This window comes from Struthio camelus, chromosome 1, assembly GCF_040807025.1.
Source record: "Struthio camelus isolate bStrCam1 chromosome 1, bStrCam1.hap1, whole genome shotgun sequence".
Lineage (NCBI taxonomy): Eukaryota > Metazoa > Chordata > Aves > Struthioniformes > Struthionidae > Struthio > Struthio camelus.
Window position 1 is genome coordinate 65299070 of NC_090942.1, and position 14691 is coordinate 65313760.

General features: G+C 43.6%; 1 protein-coding gene across 2 annotated transcripts in view; it reads right to left on the reverse strand.

The window, feature by feature from the left end:
- The window catches only part of BRAF (B-Raf proto-oncogene, serine/threonine kinase), an 87067-nt gene extending 85961 nt beyond the window's left edge, over positions 1 to 1106 (reverse strand). The window contains exon 1 of one of the 2 annotated variants that reach the window (XM_068945548.1): positions 692 to 1106. In XM_068945548.1, coding sequence (XP_068801649.1) covers positions 692 to 847 — 156 coding nt within the window. In that variant the 5' untranslated portion in view covers positions 848 to 1106. The remainder of the gene's footprint in view (positions 1 to 691) is intronic. The other variant, XM_068945553.1, reaches the window with a different exon arrangement.
- Between the last annotated feature and the right edge of the window lie 13585 nt (positions 1107 to 14691).

Below are 14691 nucleotides of genomic sequence, written 5' to 3' on the forward strand. Positions count from 1 at the left end.
ACTAACCAGAGGCCTGCCATCCTCAGAGCCTGCACAGTGCCCTGTCCGTTAACATTTCCTCAGGCTCCTCGTGCAGAAATTGCAAGCGAGGCCAAAACCCAAGAAACAAACTGCACAGAACCCTGTTTTTAACTATATTTCGAGGGCTTCAAAACCCTCGGGGAAAGCCGATTACAAAACATCCACACAACAGCTCAGCCAACCAAAGCCTCCAGGTAACTTCCAAGCGTGGCAGGGAAGGAAATTCGCTGTTTTTTGCTTTAACCCAGAGCCCGACCCGCCACCCTCACCCAGCCGGTGCGTGGCGGACGGTGCCCCCCACCCCCACCCCGTGGCAAAGGCTTAGGCGGCCCCGAGGGGGACCCCGGCCCCCGCCGCTGCCGGGCCGCCCCCGCGGAGGGGCGCTGGGCCCGGGGGGGCGCGGGGGGCGCGCAGGGCCGGGCCGAGGCCGCAGCGGCGGCGCGGAGCGGAGCCTCCCCGCCCCCCGCCGCATCGCTAGCGGCGCCTCCGCCGCAGGCGGCGGGAGGAGGCGAGGGAGGCCCGGGGCCTCCCCGGAGCGGGGCATACCCCCCGGGAAGCGCCCCCCGCCACCGCCTCGGCCCGGCCCGGCGGCGCCCCCGGGCCGGCAGCGGGGGCCGGGGGCGTGAGCGGCGGCGGCGGGGCCCGCTGAGGAGCCGCCGCGAGGCCTCACCTCCTCCGGGATGGCCGGGTCGCCGCCGCCGCCGCCCGCCGCGTAGCAGGCGCCGAGCCCGGGCGGCGGCGGCGGCGGCGGCGGCGGCTCGGGCTCCATGTCCCCGTTGAAGAGCGAGGCCCCCTCGGCGCTGCTGCCGCTGCTCAGCGCCGCCATCTTGGATCGAAGCGCTGGGGCGAGGGAGGGGGAGGGGGGAGCCGCGTCCCCGCCGCCGGGACGCCCCCAGCCGCGACCCGTAGTGGGAGGGGGAGGGGGGCCGGCGCAGATCCCGGCCAGCTCCCAGAGGCCCGCGCCACCGGCACGTCACGCCCGGCCCGTGATGTCACCCAGAATCGCCGCCGCGGCCAGCGCGCATGAGCCGCCCGACGTCACCGGGAAACACCCTGACGTCACGGCGCGACCACCCCGGTCACCCTGGGAACTCGAACGTGGGCTCGGCGCCCGCCCCCGCCGCCGGCCCCGCCCCTCGCCCCGGCGGCAGCGCCGCGGGGGCGCCGCCAAACGGCCGCCCAACGGCTTCCACGGCCAACGGCCAACGGCTGCCGCCGCCGCGGGGGCCGGGGCGCAGGGGGCGCTGGGCTGGCGGCGTGGAAAGCCGGGGCTTGATACGCTGCTGAACGGACGCGGCACGAAAAGGGGCGTCTTTTTACTGGCGTACTGGTGAAACGGGGAGGTTGTGTTTGCCCTCAGAGCACGCAGGCGTTTTGTGGGGGGATGAGAGGGGGATATTTTTATTTTCAGTGCTGGGCTCGAGATGCTCGTGGAGGTGCTGAGGCCCTGCAGGATCAGCTCGCTGGTGCTTGAGGCTGGTTGCTCTTGCCGCGTCCCCCCGGGGTTCAGGGGCGGCGGGGGGGGGTAAGGTGGGTGTCCGCGTGAAACCAGAGGGTAACTCGGTGGCCAACGCGTGCAGGTTTGAAGCAGTGGGCTGCTGTGAGCTAGGTGAGGGCCCCTTCGAAGTTAAAAATGAATCGTGCACCTTGCTTCGGCCGTGGAAGGTGATCGGGGGGCACCCGGGGCCAAGAAAGCACCTGTGCGGGCCCAGCCGGAGGGCTGGGGATTAAATATCGTATATCGGAAGAGTCTACGGTTAAATGCATATGTGGTAATCTTATCTTTGCCCCTTTGTGCATATCCTTTACAGGCCTGCCCTTAGTAACACAACATACTACTTCTCGAATTATAGTTGGAAAAACAAATAGGTTTTAGGTGCTGGGAGGATTAAAATTAGAAACAAATACAATTTTACCTACTGTGTGAGCTAATAGTATGCTGGAACAATAATACAATGGAAAGAGTTAATAGGCAAGAAAGGAAAGGTATTACCAGACACTGCACATACTTAAGCTTGTCGGAACTGGTCTGATGTCATTTGACAAACAATATTATTGCGGTTTTGAGATATATCTTTATTAATATGTACAAAGCAACAATTGTGGAGGTACACTTCCAGCTGGGAGAAAATCATATTTTTGTCTGAAAATATTGTACCTACCCCAGTTATGATTAAAAGAATTGATTGCTAAAATTAAGAAAACATTTTTATATTTTCCGTTGACAGCACTTGGGCCGTGACCTGCCAAATACTTACGCTTTACTTATATAGAGTGCTTTCAGTGAGGGAAGGGCCTGGTTGTGAGCTTAGCAGAAATCAGGACCCCTTGCTTTTCTCAGGTAACAGATGATATTTAGTATATCATCTGCTCAGACTTGTCAAATCTGGAGACTTGGGAGCAAATCCCAGTTCCTAAATCTGAGTGTCCAGCCTGTCTGCATCTTGCTTGCATGACAGGGTGTGCCCCACCTTCACGGCCAGCCTGGTTTTCTGGGGAAAAAGGTGGGCTTGCAGAGTGGGAGCTTCAATGGGCTTCTGTCCTCTGGTCTGACTGACAGAGGAACTAGAATGGGAGGTTGGATGCACTGGAAAATCCCCTACTTACAGCTCCAAATCGAGAAGCTGGAGCCAGCAGCCACTGCTGCTCCCCGAAGCCAGCTCCACAGTGCTCGCAGGGGCTCGGCGGGAGCAGCAGCGTTCCTACAGGCATTCTCCACGGGGCTGTCTTGCTCCAAAGCTGCAGAGTGCCGCTGTTGAAAGTTAAAAGTGGACCCATGTCATATCATTGGCTGCCACCCCCATTGAAGCACTGCATACACACAGAAATAAAGCATTCACTGACGAGGGTGTTTTACATTGATTTCTTGTTGAAAATGGCCTTATGAAAAATAAATCGGTAAGAATATTTTTAGTGGATTACAAAGAAAAGCTAACACATCAACAGAATCTCAGAGAGAGTAAAGGATGTTCTGTCACAACCAGATGTATTTCATAGTACTCAGATAAAAAACTAAATTGAAACTTGCAAATGTAAACATCCTTATCTTTGTTCTGCTTTAGTTGTGAGTACTTATTTAACTATATAACCTCTTAATATAGTAATCCTTGTGATGATAGATTTGAGGTTCTTATTTCACCTTTCACACTGGGGCTACCAGAGTGTAAAAGCGCTGAGAACTGAGTTCAATACTGGTAGTGGTATAACTGGTAAATAAATGTAGCATTCACTTATTGTACGAACACAGCAAAAACTCCATGGAGTCTGGAATACTACATCCTGTTGTATGAAGAGAAGGAACTTTGGGCATGAATTTAGTTGTGGTTCTTTCCTATAGGCTGCTACACATTATTAAACATCTCCTGAACACAAACAAGAAAGAAGCAAAATAATCTAGTTAACATGTAAATGGGTTTTAACTGGTTATCTGACAGACTATGCTTTCCTGTGACATTAACCTAAAATTTTTTATGGCAGGTGGCCTGCAGTGCAGTCACCAAAATGACTGCACAAGTATGTAAGTACCAAATATGCAAACTAAGCAGCTTGCCAAATGTAGAGATTTCTCCCTAGTAGCCATGTTACTGTAGAGAATAATTATCAGCGATGCCTGCTATGAAAGGAGGATATGTAATAGTGATGAACAGTGCACACTGATTCTGGAAAATAACATGCATGCTGAGGCCTAGAGTGGTGGGACAGGTTACCCTGAACGTTTCGGGGAAAAAAGGAAAAGGCAACATGAAGTGGCTCTCCCAGCACAGTGCTTAGGTTGTTGATGTTAATGGAAAAGTCAACAGAGTAATATGGGTTAACTAACTCACTCACTCATTTGTTTGAATGAAATTTATGTCAAGGGTTAATTTAACTTCAATGTACAGAACATAATCACAGCCCTTGTTTTATTCCTCGAGCAATTTATGTCCAGGGCATAACTCTAGCAGCAAAATTAGTAGCTTACTATCAATCTGTAACTTCCTTTTCCAATGCTTTTAGTAATCCTGCCTGCCTTTGTTCTTGAGCTTCTGATTTTATCAAAAGATTTGCGTTCACATAAAATATATTTGCTGTGCTTTGTTATTGTATTTGATGTTCCAAGTGAAGTGTTGCAATTCTAAAACCTAATATTGACAGCTGATGACCAAAACTAGGAGCACACTCAAGAGTTACCACCATACATTAGATAGGTAGGACAGTTTTTTTAAGTAAAGCGGAGAATGCTATTTTAAATGATAGTTTCATAGGAAGGAGGCAGAAATCTGCTAGTTATGCTATACTTTCTTTTTGTTTGGGGGAATCCACACCTAGTCATGAATAGAATTTCATACCCCTTTACGTGGTAGAATCTTTGATCTCTCCGCTTAATCTATCATAATGGAAGACAAATCATTATTAACTATAATTATTTCTTGGTAATACAAAATCCTATCCACTGATAATTGATACTAGCAACTTCTTTTACAGAGACTACATTTCATTGTCAACAAAGATCAAAATCAAACTTAAAAACCTAGATGTGAAAGACTGTTCTCTGTTATCAAAACCTTAGGCCATCAGGGCACTGGCTAGTTGATTCCTACAATGCAGTATGGCCAGTTTATCTGGTATTGCAGCAAGTAATTCATACCTGTAAATATAAAACCTGCCACCTCCCACCAAACCTGTAGTTATGCCTTTAATCATCTTCAGAATCTTTTTTTTTTATTTAAGTTTGGTTGTTAAAAGATACAGACACTTCAGCTAGGTTGCCCATCAGAACACTTTATTGATCTAATCAACACTTGCACCTCAAGAGAAAAATGTCTCAGTGAGTCAGTGAAAAATAAGATGGGTACCTGATGACATCTGTCCCACTGTGAACAGTTGAACACATCTTTATCCTCCCCCAAGGAGATGAATTCATCTTAATGAGATGCTCCAAAAAAGAGAACATCCAGAAGGGCGATTAGATTAAAATTAATATGGGTTTCTCATGTGGTTTCCTTTTGATAGAGGACAATATCTCAAAAAACAAAAACAAAACAAAACAAAAACCCCCCAGCCTTCACAATTCATTGGTATAACAAAGCCTTTCATGTTCTTAACCAAAAAGTTACACATTTTGCATATTGGTATAACAGGTGCGCTTACTTAAGGGTATGCAACCTGATTTTTTAAAATGCTTTGAAAATTCTACCCTTAAACTCTGAGAGTCTAAAATGCCCTTAAAATTTGTCCACATTACTAAATACTACTCATCCTGTTCACCCACTGGAAAACAGTATTTGTCCCATACACTGCAGCATTTTTGTTTGGCCCGTGTACATTTGAAAATACTGGATTAAGTTAGGCACTGTGAGAAAATCATTACAGATCTTTTCTAAAGCATGTTAAAAAATACACGTCACTTTTCAATGCCATAGTACGAAGTGGAATTCTATAACTTTTGTGTACCTACCTAGGGCAATAGTACTGTTTATGTATAAGAGAGAATTCTGTCTTAACAGGGGAAATACAGATATTGGTGGAACAGAGATACTAATGACAATAGCCGTGTTCCGTGTAATTTTGGCCAGAAAATTTGAAGCGGAACAAAAAGTAGGCTGATGACCAAGAGTTCAGTTCTGTTTTCTAATTACTAGCTGGAGTAATATGTACCTAATAAAGTGACTTTCCTCTCCAGGAAGCAAATGTTGAAAATGCTTTTTGAGGAATGAACCCAGAATTTTTTCACTTTTCTTTAGCACCCATGTAGGCATGTTATCCTAGTCATATTTTAACATATGCCGTACATCTTTCGTTATTCCTAGGGAATCTCTGTTTAATTGCTCCAATGTCAGGCAATAGAGAAAGCAAGTCTGCTTTTTGTTATCATTCCTGTACAGATCATATGTGTTTTTCCCTTTGGTAAAGTATAATAGCAGCTTTTCATGTTCTTAGAAACTTTTAGTTCAGGAGATTTATCATTCTGTGACACTGCTAAACCTCAAACATTCATTCCTTCAGTGAGAAATTAAGTAGTATTCAGGTGATATAAATCTGACAGCTGAACAATCTCATCCATATAGTTTTTTAAAGTCAGAATCATAGAGATTTCATAGTTATTTGTCTTTGAATCCATACATGAGCAGAAGGGTTGAGGATGGGTGGAGACTAGGAGGGAGAAAAAAGGAGATATAGGGAAAAAAAGAAAATGTGAATCCACAGCCCTTAATTCACTTTCCATTCTTCCATTTGAAGCAATGTCGATCTAACTAACTCTCTTTTATATGTAAATAACAACATATTTTGGATTTTCTTGTAATGATATTGGAAATTTTTACATAGCTTTCATTTGACTCGAGCCTAATTTATTTTAGAATCATTATTTATAAAACTGTTGCACTTCTGTTTCTCTAAACTACAGCCCAGACCTTCAGAAGGTAAACAGCAGGACATTTTCCTGGGGAAGCAACGTGCGGGAGGCTCTGGGATGCACTGGGAAGGTGACGGGGCTGAGACAAAGGGGTGTCTTTGCGTACAGGTCCCTTCCATACCCTGCATGTTGTTTGGCATCCCAGGAGCAAAATGCCAACCTGTTTTCTTCCTTTTCTCAGGAGTCCAGAAATCTGTGTGCTGAATGTCAAGTGTTCTGCTTCTCTCTGCTGGGTTCCTGCCTTCGCTTGCATACTAGCATCAGAAGCTGAGAAAACTACACATTTTGTTGAACAGTAGTGTAAATTACTTCAAAATACTAACTGACGTGGCATATAAGGGCCCATTAACAGAAAGCATGAGTCCTGAAATCACTACTAAGGTAACAGAAGTAGCAGCCAGTGAGAAAGGAGAGGGAGGGACTGGAGAGATTAGGTGGGGAGAGAATGCAGTTGAAACAGGCACTGGAGAAGTTGCAACTCTCCTAGGAAACGGGAAGTAGGCGAAAATAGGGAAACAAATGGATTGGGAGAATTGATTTTCCTGCCTAATATGCTTTATTGAAACAGGCACCAAATCTTGAGTTTGAGAGAATTGGTCAAGACCCTGCTATTGACTTAGAATCTCTAGTCATTGCTTTAATGTATTCAGTTAATTCAGATATCTGATTTCTAAGCCTCTTGTATTGGATAGTGATAAGCTCATCAGTGTTAAGGACTAAACCATTTTAGACTCCTAGCATTATTATTCCAGTGTGAACCATCACATTTCATAACTCTCAGCCACCCCATTTAGGCACAAAACAGACCTAACGCGATTGAGCGAGTTCCAAGGCAGGGAAGTAAAGGATTCCATGTCAAACAAGTTATTTTGCTGCTTAGAAAATTACTGTTCAATCGTATTCCAGCCATAGGATTTTCCTTCACAGTACCCAGACTAGCTGAGCTTCCCCTTGCCCCCAAAGCTGCTGTAATTTGATTCGCCAGCACTTTACAGACAGGTTGGTAACTCTCTGCACCTCTGATCTAATAACAGTTTAGTTACTAAACGTACCTGCTCGCTCGGGTTATTCTTTCAGTTTCTAGCCTCTTCACAGAGCAGAAAAAGTTCATTAGGGCTGGCATTGGCTTGGAGTAAGGAAACTGTAAGAGTCAGAAAAGGCTAAATCAATAAAATGAATAAATACAGAAACCACAGATCTGACGTGTGATAGCGAGAATGTATTGACCAATCTAAGGGGAATTTCTGTGAGACTCCTATCAAAGATACCGGGAATGTGGTTTTCATGACGCTCTCTCCTATCTCAGCTGGAAAGGGGGATGTTTTGTGGTCACTGCATGGCTGTTAAAACAACAGATTAAATATTGCCCTTATTGTGGGCATTACCCTTCCACTTCATCATCTCTTCTGGATGGCTCGTTGACTCTCTCCTCATTGCGTTTCATCCTCAAAATTGTCTGATGCAACAAATTATTACATAAAAAGGTACCAAATCAAACACACTCTTGCTTCTTTCAAAGATTAAACAAAGTGTTTTGTTAGCATAAGATAAACTATGTTGCCTTGAAGTTATCTGCTTTCTCTCTTTTTTTTTTTAACACTTCCTTAGTGAACTTTTCCCTCTAATCTCTCCTTGCCTGCCCAGCTTCTGTGCTACAGATTTAAAGAAGCAGCACACATATCCTCAGAGACTTCCAGGGAAACTCTCATTTTCCTTAGCAGACCCTACACTTCAGAGCATGAAAATTAAGCAAGCTGGGGGAAGATCTGTGTCTCATGAGCAGGTTCTTTCCTGTGCTGGCAATCCATCTGTGAGCCCCACAGGAAAAAAAAAAAAAAAAGAAGAAGAAGAAACCCCAGGAGAGCAGGACATGCTTTGTGGCTGGGTACCCCACCATGAGATAAAAGTTTCTCAGAACATGGCAAGCCCATTACTAGAGAGCTACAGCCAGCCAGACTTGCGTTGCTCTACAGTTTCTACTCCCCATACTCACCTTGTGCTTTCATCATTTCCCAGGGCAATACCCCGCATTGCTGGGATTTTAACAGGTGTTCTTCAGAGACAGGTTGAATAGGACATGTAATCTTTTCAAATGAATGCTTATACTGTAATATGCACATATATATTTTATTTGTGTATTTTAACATCAATGGCTTACGCTGACAAAGTCAGTATCACAGTTAATAATCCATCCTCGTCTTTTAATCTTCACTGTCACCAAAACAACACAAGCCTTGCAGTCTCTCCTAAGAGGCAAGCTGCCTGTCCGGCATGTGGGGATTAGGAGACTCTCTGAACCACATTGCTATATTCTCATCATTCCTGTGAGCGTGCAGGTTGCCAAAGGCAAATCTCTGGTGTAATGTTCAATGACTTCACAAAGTCTTTTGATGCTATGGATTGCTTGAAGCTTGCGGTTATGCTCAGGGCCCTTGGACATGGCTATTCCTTTTTAATACGATATGACTTCTCTCTCCAGAAGACATATTTGTTTTGGTAAATGAACACAATTTCTGTTACTTCCCTCTGGGAGAGTTCTGCAGGGCTCCAGCTTAGATCTTAGTTGTATCTTGTTTTTAAGTGGTTTGCATGCCTAGACAATATCCTGCTATCTATCCTCAGAGGGCATTAATGTTTATTAATAACTTGATTATACTATCAACAAATTTGAGTTTGAGAATATACAGAGATAGTTCACACCACTGGCTGTATTGGTGTCAGGGCAACAGAGCAGTATCTTGGAAAACTTCGCAGTCTATGTGCAGAATGACTAAGTGGAAAAGGAGAAAAGTAAAGAGGCCACTGAATGTTACTTTCTAGCTGTCAGTAATAACTGTGAGGTTCCCTAGAGTAATTATTACTTAGGTTGTTGCTTTAGAAAGTATTGGTAAAGTTTAGAACTTGTGAACAATGCTCACCCACGCATCAGTTGCACCAAAGCAGACACAGGACAGAGAGCCAAGAAATAACCCTCACTGCTTCACGCTGCCTGTATACCAATAATCTCCCACCCACTCGCACAGGAAACGTCGCCTGCCTAGGTGACATTTGCACCGCCTCACTGCCTGGCTGTTCTCTGATCTGAATTGCCAATTTGAACAAGCCAGCTGAACACTGCTTCAGGTTGGAGTCCACATGCATAATACTCCCATGCCCACAAACAAAATGTAATGCTAAATAACAGCAGCTCAAACAGCAGCCGTATCTTGTTTCCTTCATTAGAAAGCCAACATAGACTCTGACATCTCAGAGAGAAAGAAAATACTTTTAAAATATATAATAATCTTGTCTGTAAACTAGCTAGCTCAATCCTGAATGCATACCCTCACACTTTCTGGATGACCTCTGTTATTACCTGCTGCTCCCTTGGAAATATTCTGAGCAGCAGTTTGGTGCGGCTTGTCACACACAGCCTTGTTAGCATGCAGTTATACTGCACCAGGCGTGCTGCGTTTGAAGTTTTGCACCTTGTCTATGATGGTTGCCAGCGGTAAATAAGATAGCATCCCCCGGATCTCAGTACAGCACCCTCCAGCTGTACAATCGCCTTTGTGGTGGACAAAGCCCTCTCCAAGCCACCTGCAGTTCTCTTGTCAGGGGACTCCAGTACCTGGTTCCAGCATAGCCTAATATTATCACAGCAAGAGATATGTTTTTTGTTAATAACCAAATATCCATTCCTCGCCCACTGTTACTACCTGCTCTCTTAAGTTTGACCTAGCACACTATCAACGGCTCTGCTGAAGAAGCTTTGCCCTGGCTAAGGTCAGTGTGGAACCATTCTGCATAAAAGGGACTACACACAAGCGTGCTTGGACAAGCATAGACAACACCTATGGAAAAAAAGGCCTGATCAACACTGAGCATCACTGGGGAAGCACCTACTGCATGAGCAGGCAAGACAGGTTGTCTAGAGAGACGTCGTCTCGTCAGTCCTGTCCTGAAGAGACTGCTACTCGGTAAGAGGATTCAGTCTCTTTCTTCAGACCACACATTCAAGGATAAATCACTATGACCAGTGGTAGGGTTCACTGAGATCTGAACATGGCTTTGCTGGATTTCTTGATTTATATCATGTTGCTTATTTAGATTTTAAAGCTATATCAGTGTTGTGTAATTGCATTTTAACCTCTAAGAAGTGGAGGATATGCTACACATGTTCATAGGTTAACCTATACATATATAATCATTGCAGAACCTATCGTAATCATGGCAGAAAACAAACTAAGGCCACACCTCATCTGCATATTTAAACTCAGTACTGTTCAATGGGCAAAACACATACATAAAACCTAAACATAAGTTTAGGTGCTTTGCTGAATCTACAGGTCCTGATCTACGTCAGCCAAAGGCAAAGGGGGACTACAGCTCTGTATTCTGGCACAGTATTTACCTAGCTGTTATTCAGCAGCAAGTCCCACGGATATCAGTTTGAGACACTGAATACTCGCACAGTTTCTAATGTCAGACCGTTTCTTTAGGTGCTTGAATCTGAAGTCAAACTTGAGACACCTGCTTTTGAAAGTCTGGGCCTGAGTGACCCTATTCCTTTTCATCCAGGCAAGACTGTAATGGAAATGCAGGAATATGAGGCATTTACCACTATGCTTTGCAGTGAACATCGTTGCAGGTGGCAGTGCAGTGTTTTTTAGACGTTCTGGAGCTCAGGTGTTTTTTGCTCCTAATTCCATTAAAAAGGCCTATTTACTGAAAAGCCCATGAGGCAAACATCAAACCAGCAGAAACAACAACTGAAGTGGGAGAGACTCTCTGAACTCCATGAAATATTTACAGACAGCTTTAGGAGCACTGGGATGAAGTAAAGTACTTTGAAGTGTAGACAGAAAATATAATGGATACAAAAATCCCTTTTTAGCCCTTGGAGAGATTTGTTTTCACAGACCCTTATAAGCTATATATGAAAAAACCTATGAGGTCATCCAGTCTGCCTCCTCCTCTTCTAGGATAGAAGTGGTCCCCGTGCTATGTTTTATAACGCTTCACTCAGTCTAACTCTCACTGGCTCAGACAATAGAAGCATAACTCGCTTCTTAGGAGCCTTCTCAAGTTTTCTAAATATTTCACTCTGTGGAGTTTTCCCTAGTTTTCCACTCAGAACAATTTAATGTGGCATTTATACAGATTCTTCTGTGTAACAATTGTTATCCTGCTGATTTCAATTTTATCCCCTTAGACCACCCTAAATAATTCCTCACCCAGAATGGTGGTTATGGCCCTCAAATTTCTCACTACAGTCATGCTCCTCATGCACCACTGAGACACACTATAGCTGTGTTCTTCTCTTACTGAGCCTTCTCAAGCAAATTATTTCAGGGATTTTCACACCTTTTCTTTTCTACATGTACTCAAGATATATCACTATTACACTTGGGCGAAAGGACAAGGACATGTGAAGGAGAGAAAAGGGTTAAAATGTCTTCATGCTATTCCAGCTGCGTAGGCACAGAAAGATACATTCTGAAGATCTGGCCCCCACAAATCATTTAATTCTTACCTCCAAGACACATGATCAGGCTATTGTTTTAATTTCTACTTCCTCTTATAATAAATCCCCCCACTTCTTTATTGCAACCCTTGAGTTTTCCATTGTTGTTTGGGCATTTAGTGGAAGTTGTTTTAAGAAATGAAATCGCCTCTAGAAGAAGTTAAACAGGAAGAGTTTCTGTTCTCAGACATGTCTCCATATCAAGATCACACGTTGAGAGAGTCTCCTTGAAGGTTTTTGTTTCCAGGATCCACTCCCAAGAGACTGTACAAGAAGTGTCACAATTGAATAGTCACACAGAGGAACTGAGTTTAAAGAAATTAATGACATCCCTACAGCACTTGTTTTCTTTGCATATTATTCTTGGTGCTTTGACAGAAAGAAGAAATACAAAACAGCCTTTCTCTCATCAAAGCAGCCTTTAAGATTCATGAAGCTTTTCCAAAACATGTAGACTTTGTTGATTGCTGGTTTCTAGAAAGATGCTAAAATGGCCTTCAAACTCAGTCATAGAGGACTGCACACACAAAATCTCAGAAAGATTTACAGTTGGAAATATCTGCTGATCCATTTATTTTTTAGTTTCCACTCAAACCCAGGTCTGTTCAGCATTTGAAATAAAGCTCCAAAATACACAGTGGAATAAGTCCTACTATAGCCAAACTAAGCTGCTCTTTTACACAAGGTTCTCCTAGGGTAAATTCCCATCCTAAAAGCAGCTTACCCTCATGACATACTCATAAGTGATCATTATTCTAATTTTACTCTTGGGGAAGCACAGGCAAGCAAGACAAAATATTTATCCAAAATCATAGACCAACTCAGTAACAGTCAGGTGCATTTCACAGACCTCTGTAAACTCAGTGCACTGCCCTAGTAAGTAAAACAGAATAAACTTTCTCCACGTTAAGAGAAACTTTTTTCAAGTTACTACTTTCCTCAGTACAGCACATGTATCTATATCTTAATACACTAGTATATTTACCAGAAAGCAACACTGCTAATTCTTTTCTTCCTCCCTTATATGTATTCATTACAAGAATTTCTGTCAGTCAGCAGGACTTTCAGTAATAAGAGGTCCTAGCAATAGATACACTCCTTATAGGATACATAGCACCTAGATCAGCCAGCCTGTGTACAAAATAAGTTGTGTTTATCAAAATAGCAGTCAACAGCTACAATTACATTATATTAGAAGACAATTAAAAATGGACATAATTAGAGCACTATAAAATACGGAAGAACAAAGCCAACCGTTACGGTCAAAATGCCTTCAGCATCTCCCTGAATGATACAAACATAAGTACACGTCAGAAGAATTTGGGGACCTTATTTCCTAATGCCAGTTCCCACCTAAATTCAAGACTGCTCTTCCTGTCAAAATATAACACTGCTGGAGATCTAGGCTGGCACATGGGATACACCGTGTAATGTATGCTTCTCTGTTATGTTTCAATAGATTTCAAGGTGCATCTTCTTTGTCTGCTGTTGCTCCCCTTTAACAGAGAGCAGCGGTGGCATCTTGCACCACCAGCTAACTTATGTTAATGAACCTGCTCAGGATTCAGAAGAAGTTAGCATCTTGTCTCTTCATCAGGAATGGAAGCATCTATCTAAACATACTCCAAGGACAGTCAGCTCATACCTCAGAGAAAGAGTGGGAAAGAAGCTAGGTAGGAATGTCCCATTTTCCTCTCTATCCCTGTTTTGGAGTGGAGAAAGCTGTATTTTCTAGAACAAAAGAGTTACGCTAAGCACTCCCAGCAAACAATGGGTTATTCTAACACTAGGATAAACTCAAAAAACGGCTGCATCTTCATTATTTGAGGGTGACATCTCAAGGGAAGGGAAAAAGTCCCTTCTGAACTGATGTAATTCTGGAAAGTGAGTACTACAGAGAAAAGATCATGGAAAGTTAGGTGGGGGAATATTTCTTGTACCAATACTGCCTTATTAAAAGTCATCATTTTTCTTTAAAATTACTTCACCCCATCTACTTGGCTTTTGTAAATCCTGCAGAGAAAGGATGAAAGTTTGTTTCACAGCCACTTACTTCTCAGGCACTTCCATCAATTTCTCTCCTCTTTTCCTCAGTACTTTTGGATATACTGCTGTAAATATCTTTCCAAAGTATGTTCCCAGGGTAACACTTAGATTCTAGAGCAGGTTTGCTCTTTCAGGGTGTAGACAAAGGGGTTCATTACAGATGAAGCCAATCAAGCCTTTCACTTTCCTGTTCATGACAGGAACTTCTCAAAATCCATAAATAGCCAGGTATCTTGGAACAAATAAGGAAGAATAGATCAGGTCAGATCCTCAAGCCTGTGTATCTAATATTACACTGCTGGGTCCATATCTGTGCCTAATAAGGTAGTACTGCAGATGCTCAGTCCTTCTGCAGTAGGCTAAACGTGGATTCAGAAGCATATCCATGGCCAGTCATATAGTGTAAGTGTTTCATATATTGTTATAAATATACATATAGAGAGGTCTAGCCACATGCCAAAGCTTAAGCTCATACATATCTACTTTACTGAAACAGGGCCATAATTCACTTTTTGATACATGCACACTTTCTCTCTCTTGCATGTTTGTAATGTTAAGGCTTGAAGTGTTTCACAGGAACAGGAAAGATGCTTCTGATTTTTCCTCTTTAAATTGCAGTGAAAATGCTTTTATTGATCTCTGGTTTAATTTTAGAAGACATCAAGTACTGGCTGACAAAGCCATTGTAAGTACAGGCACCAGCTGTCCAGGACAACTGCCACAG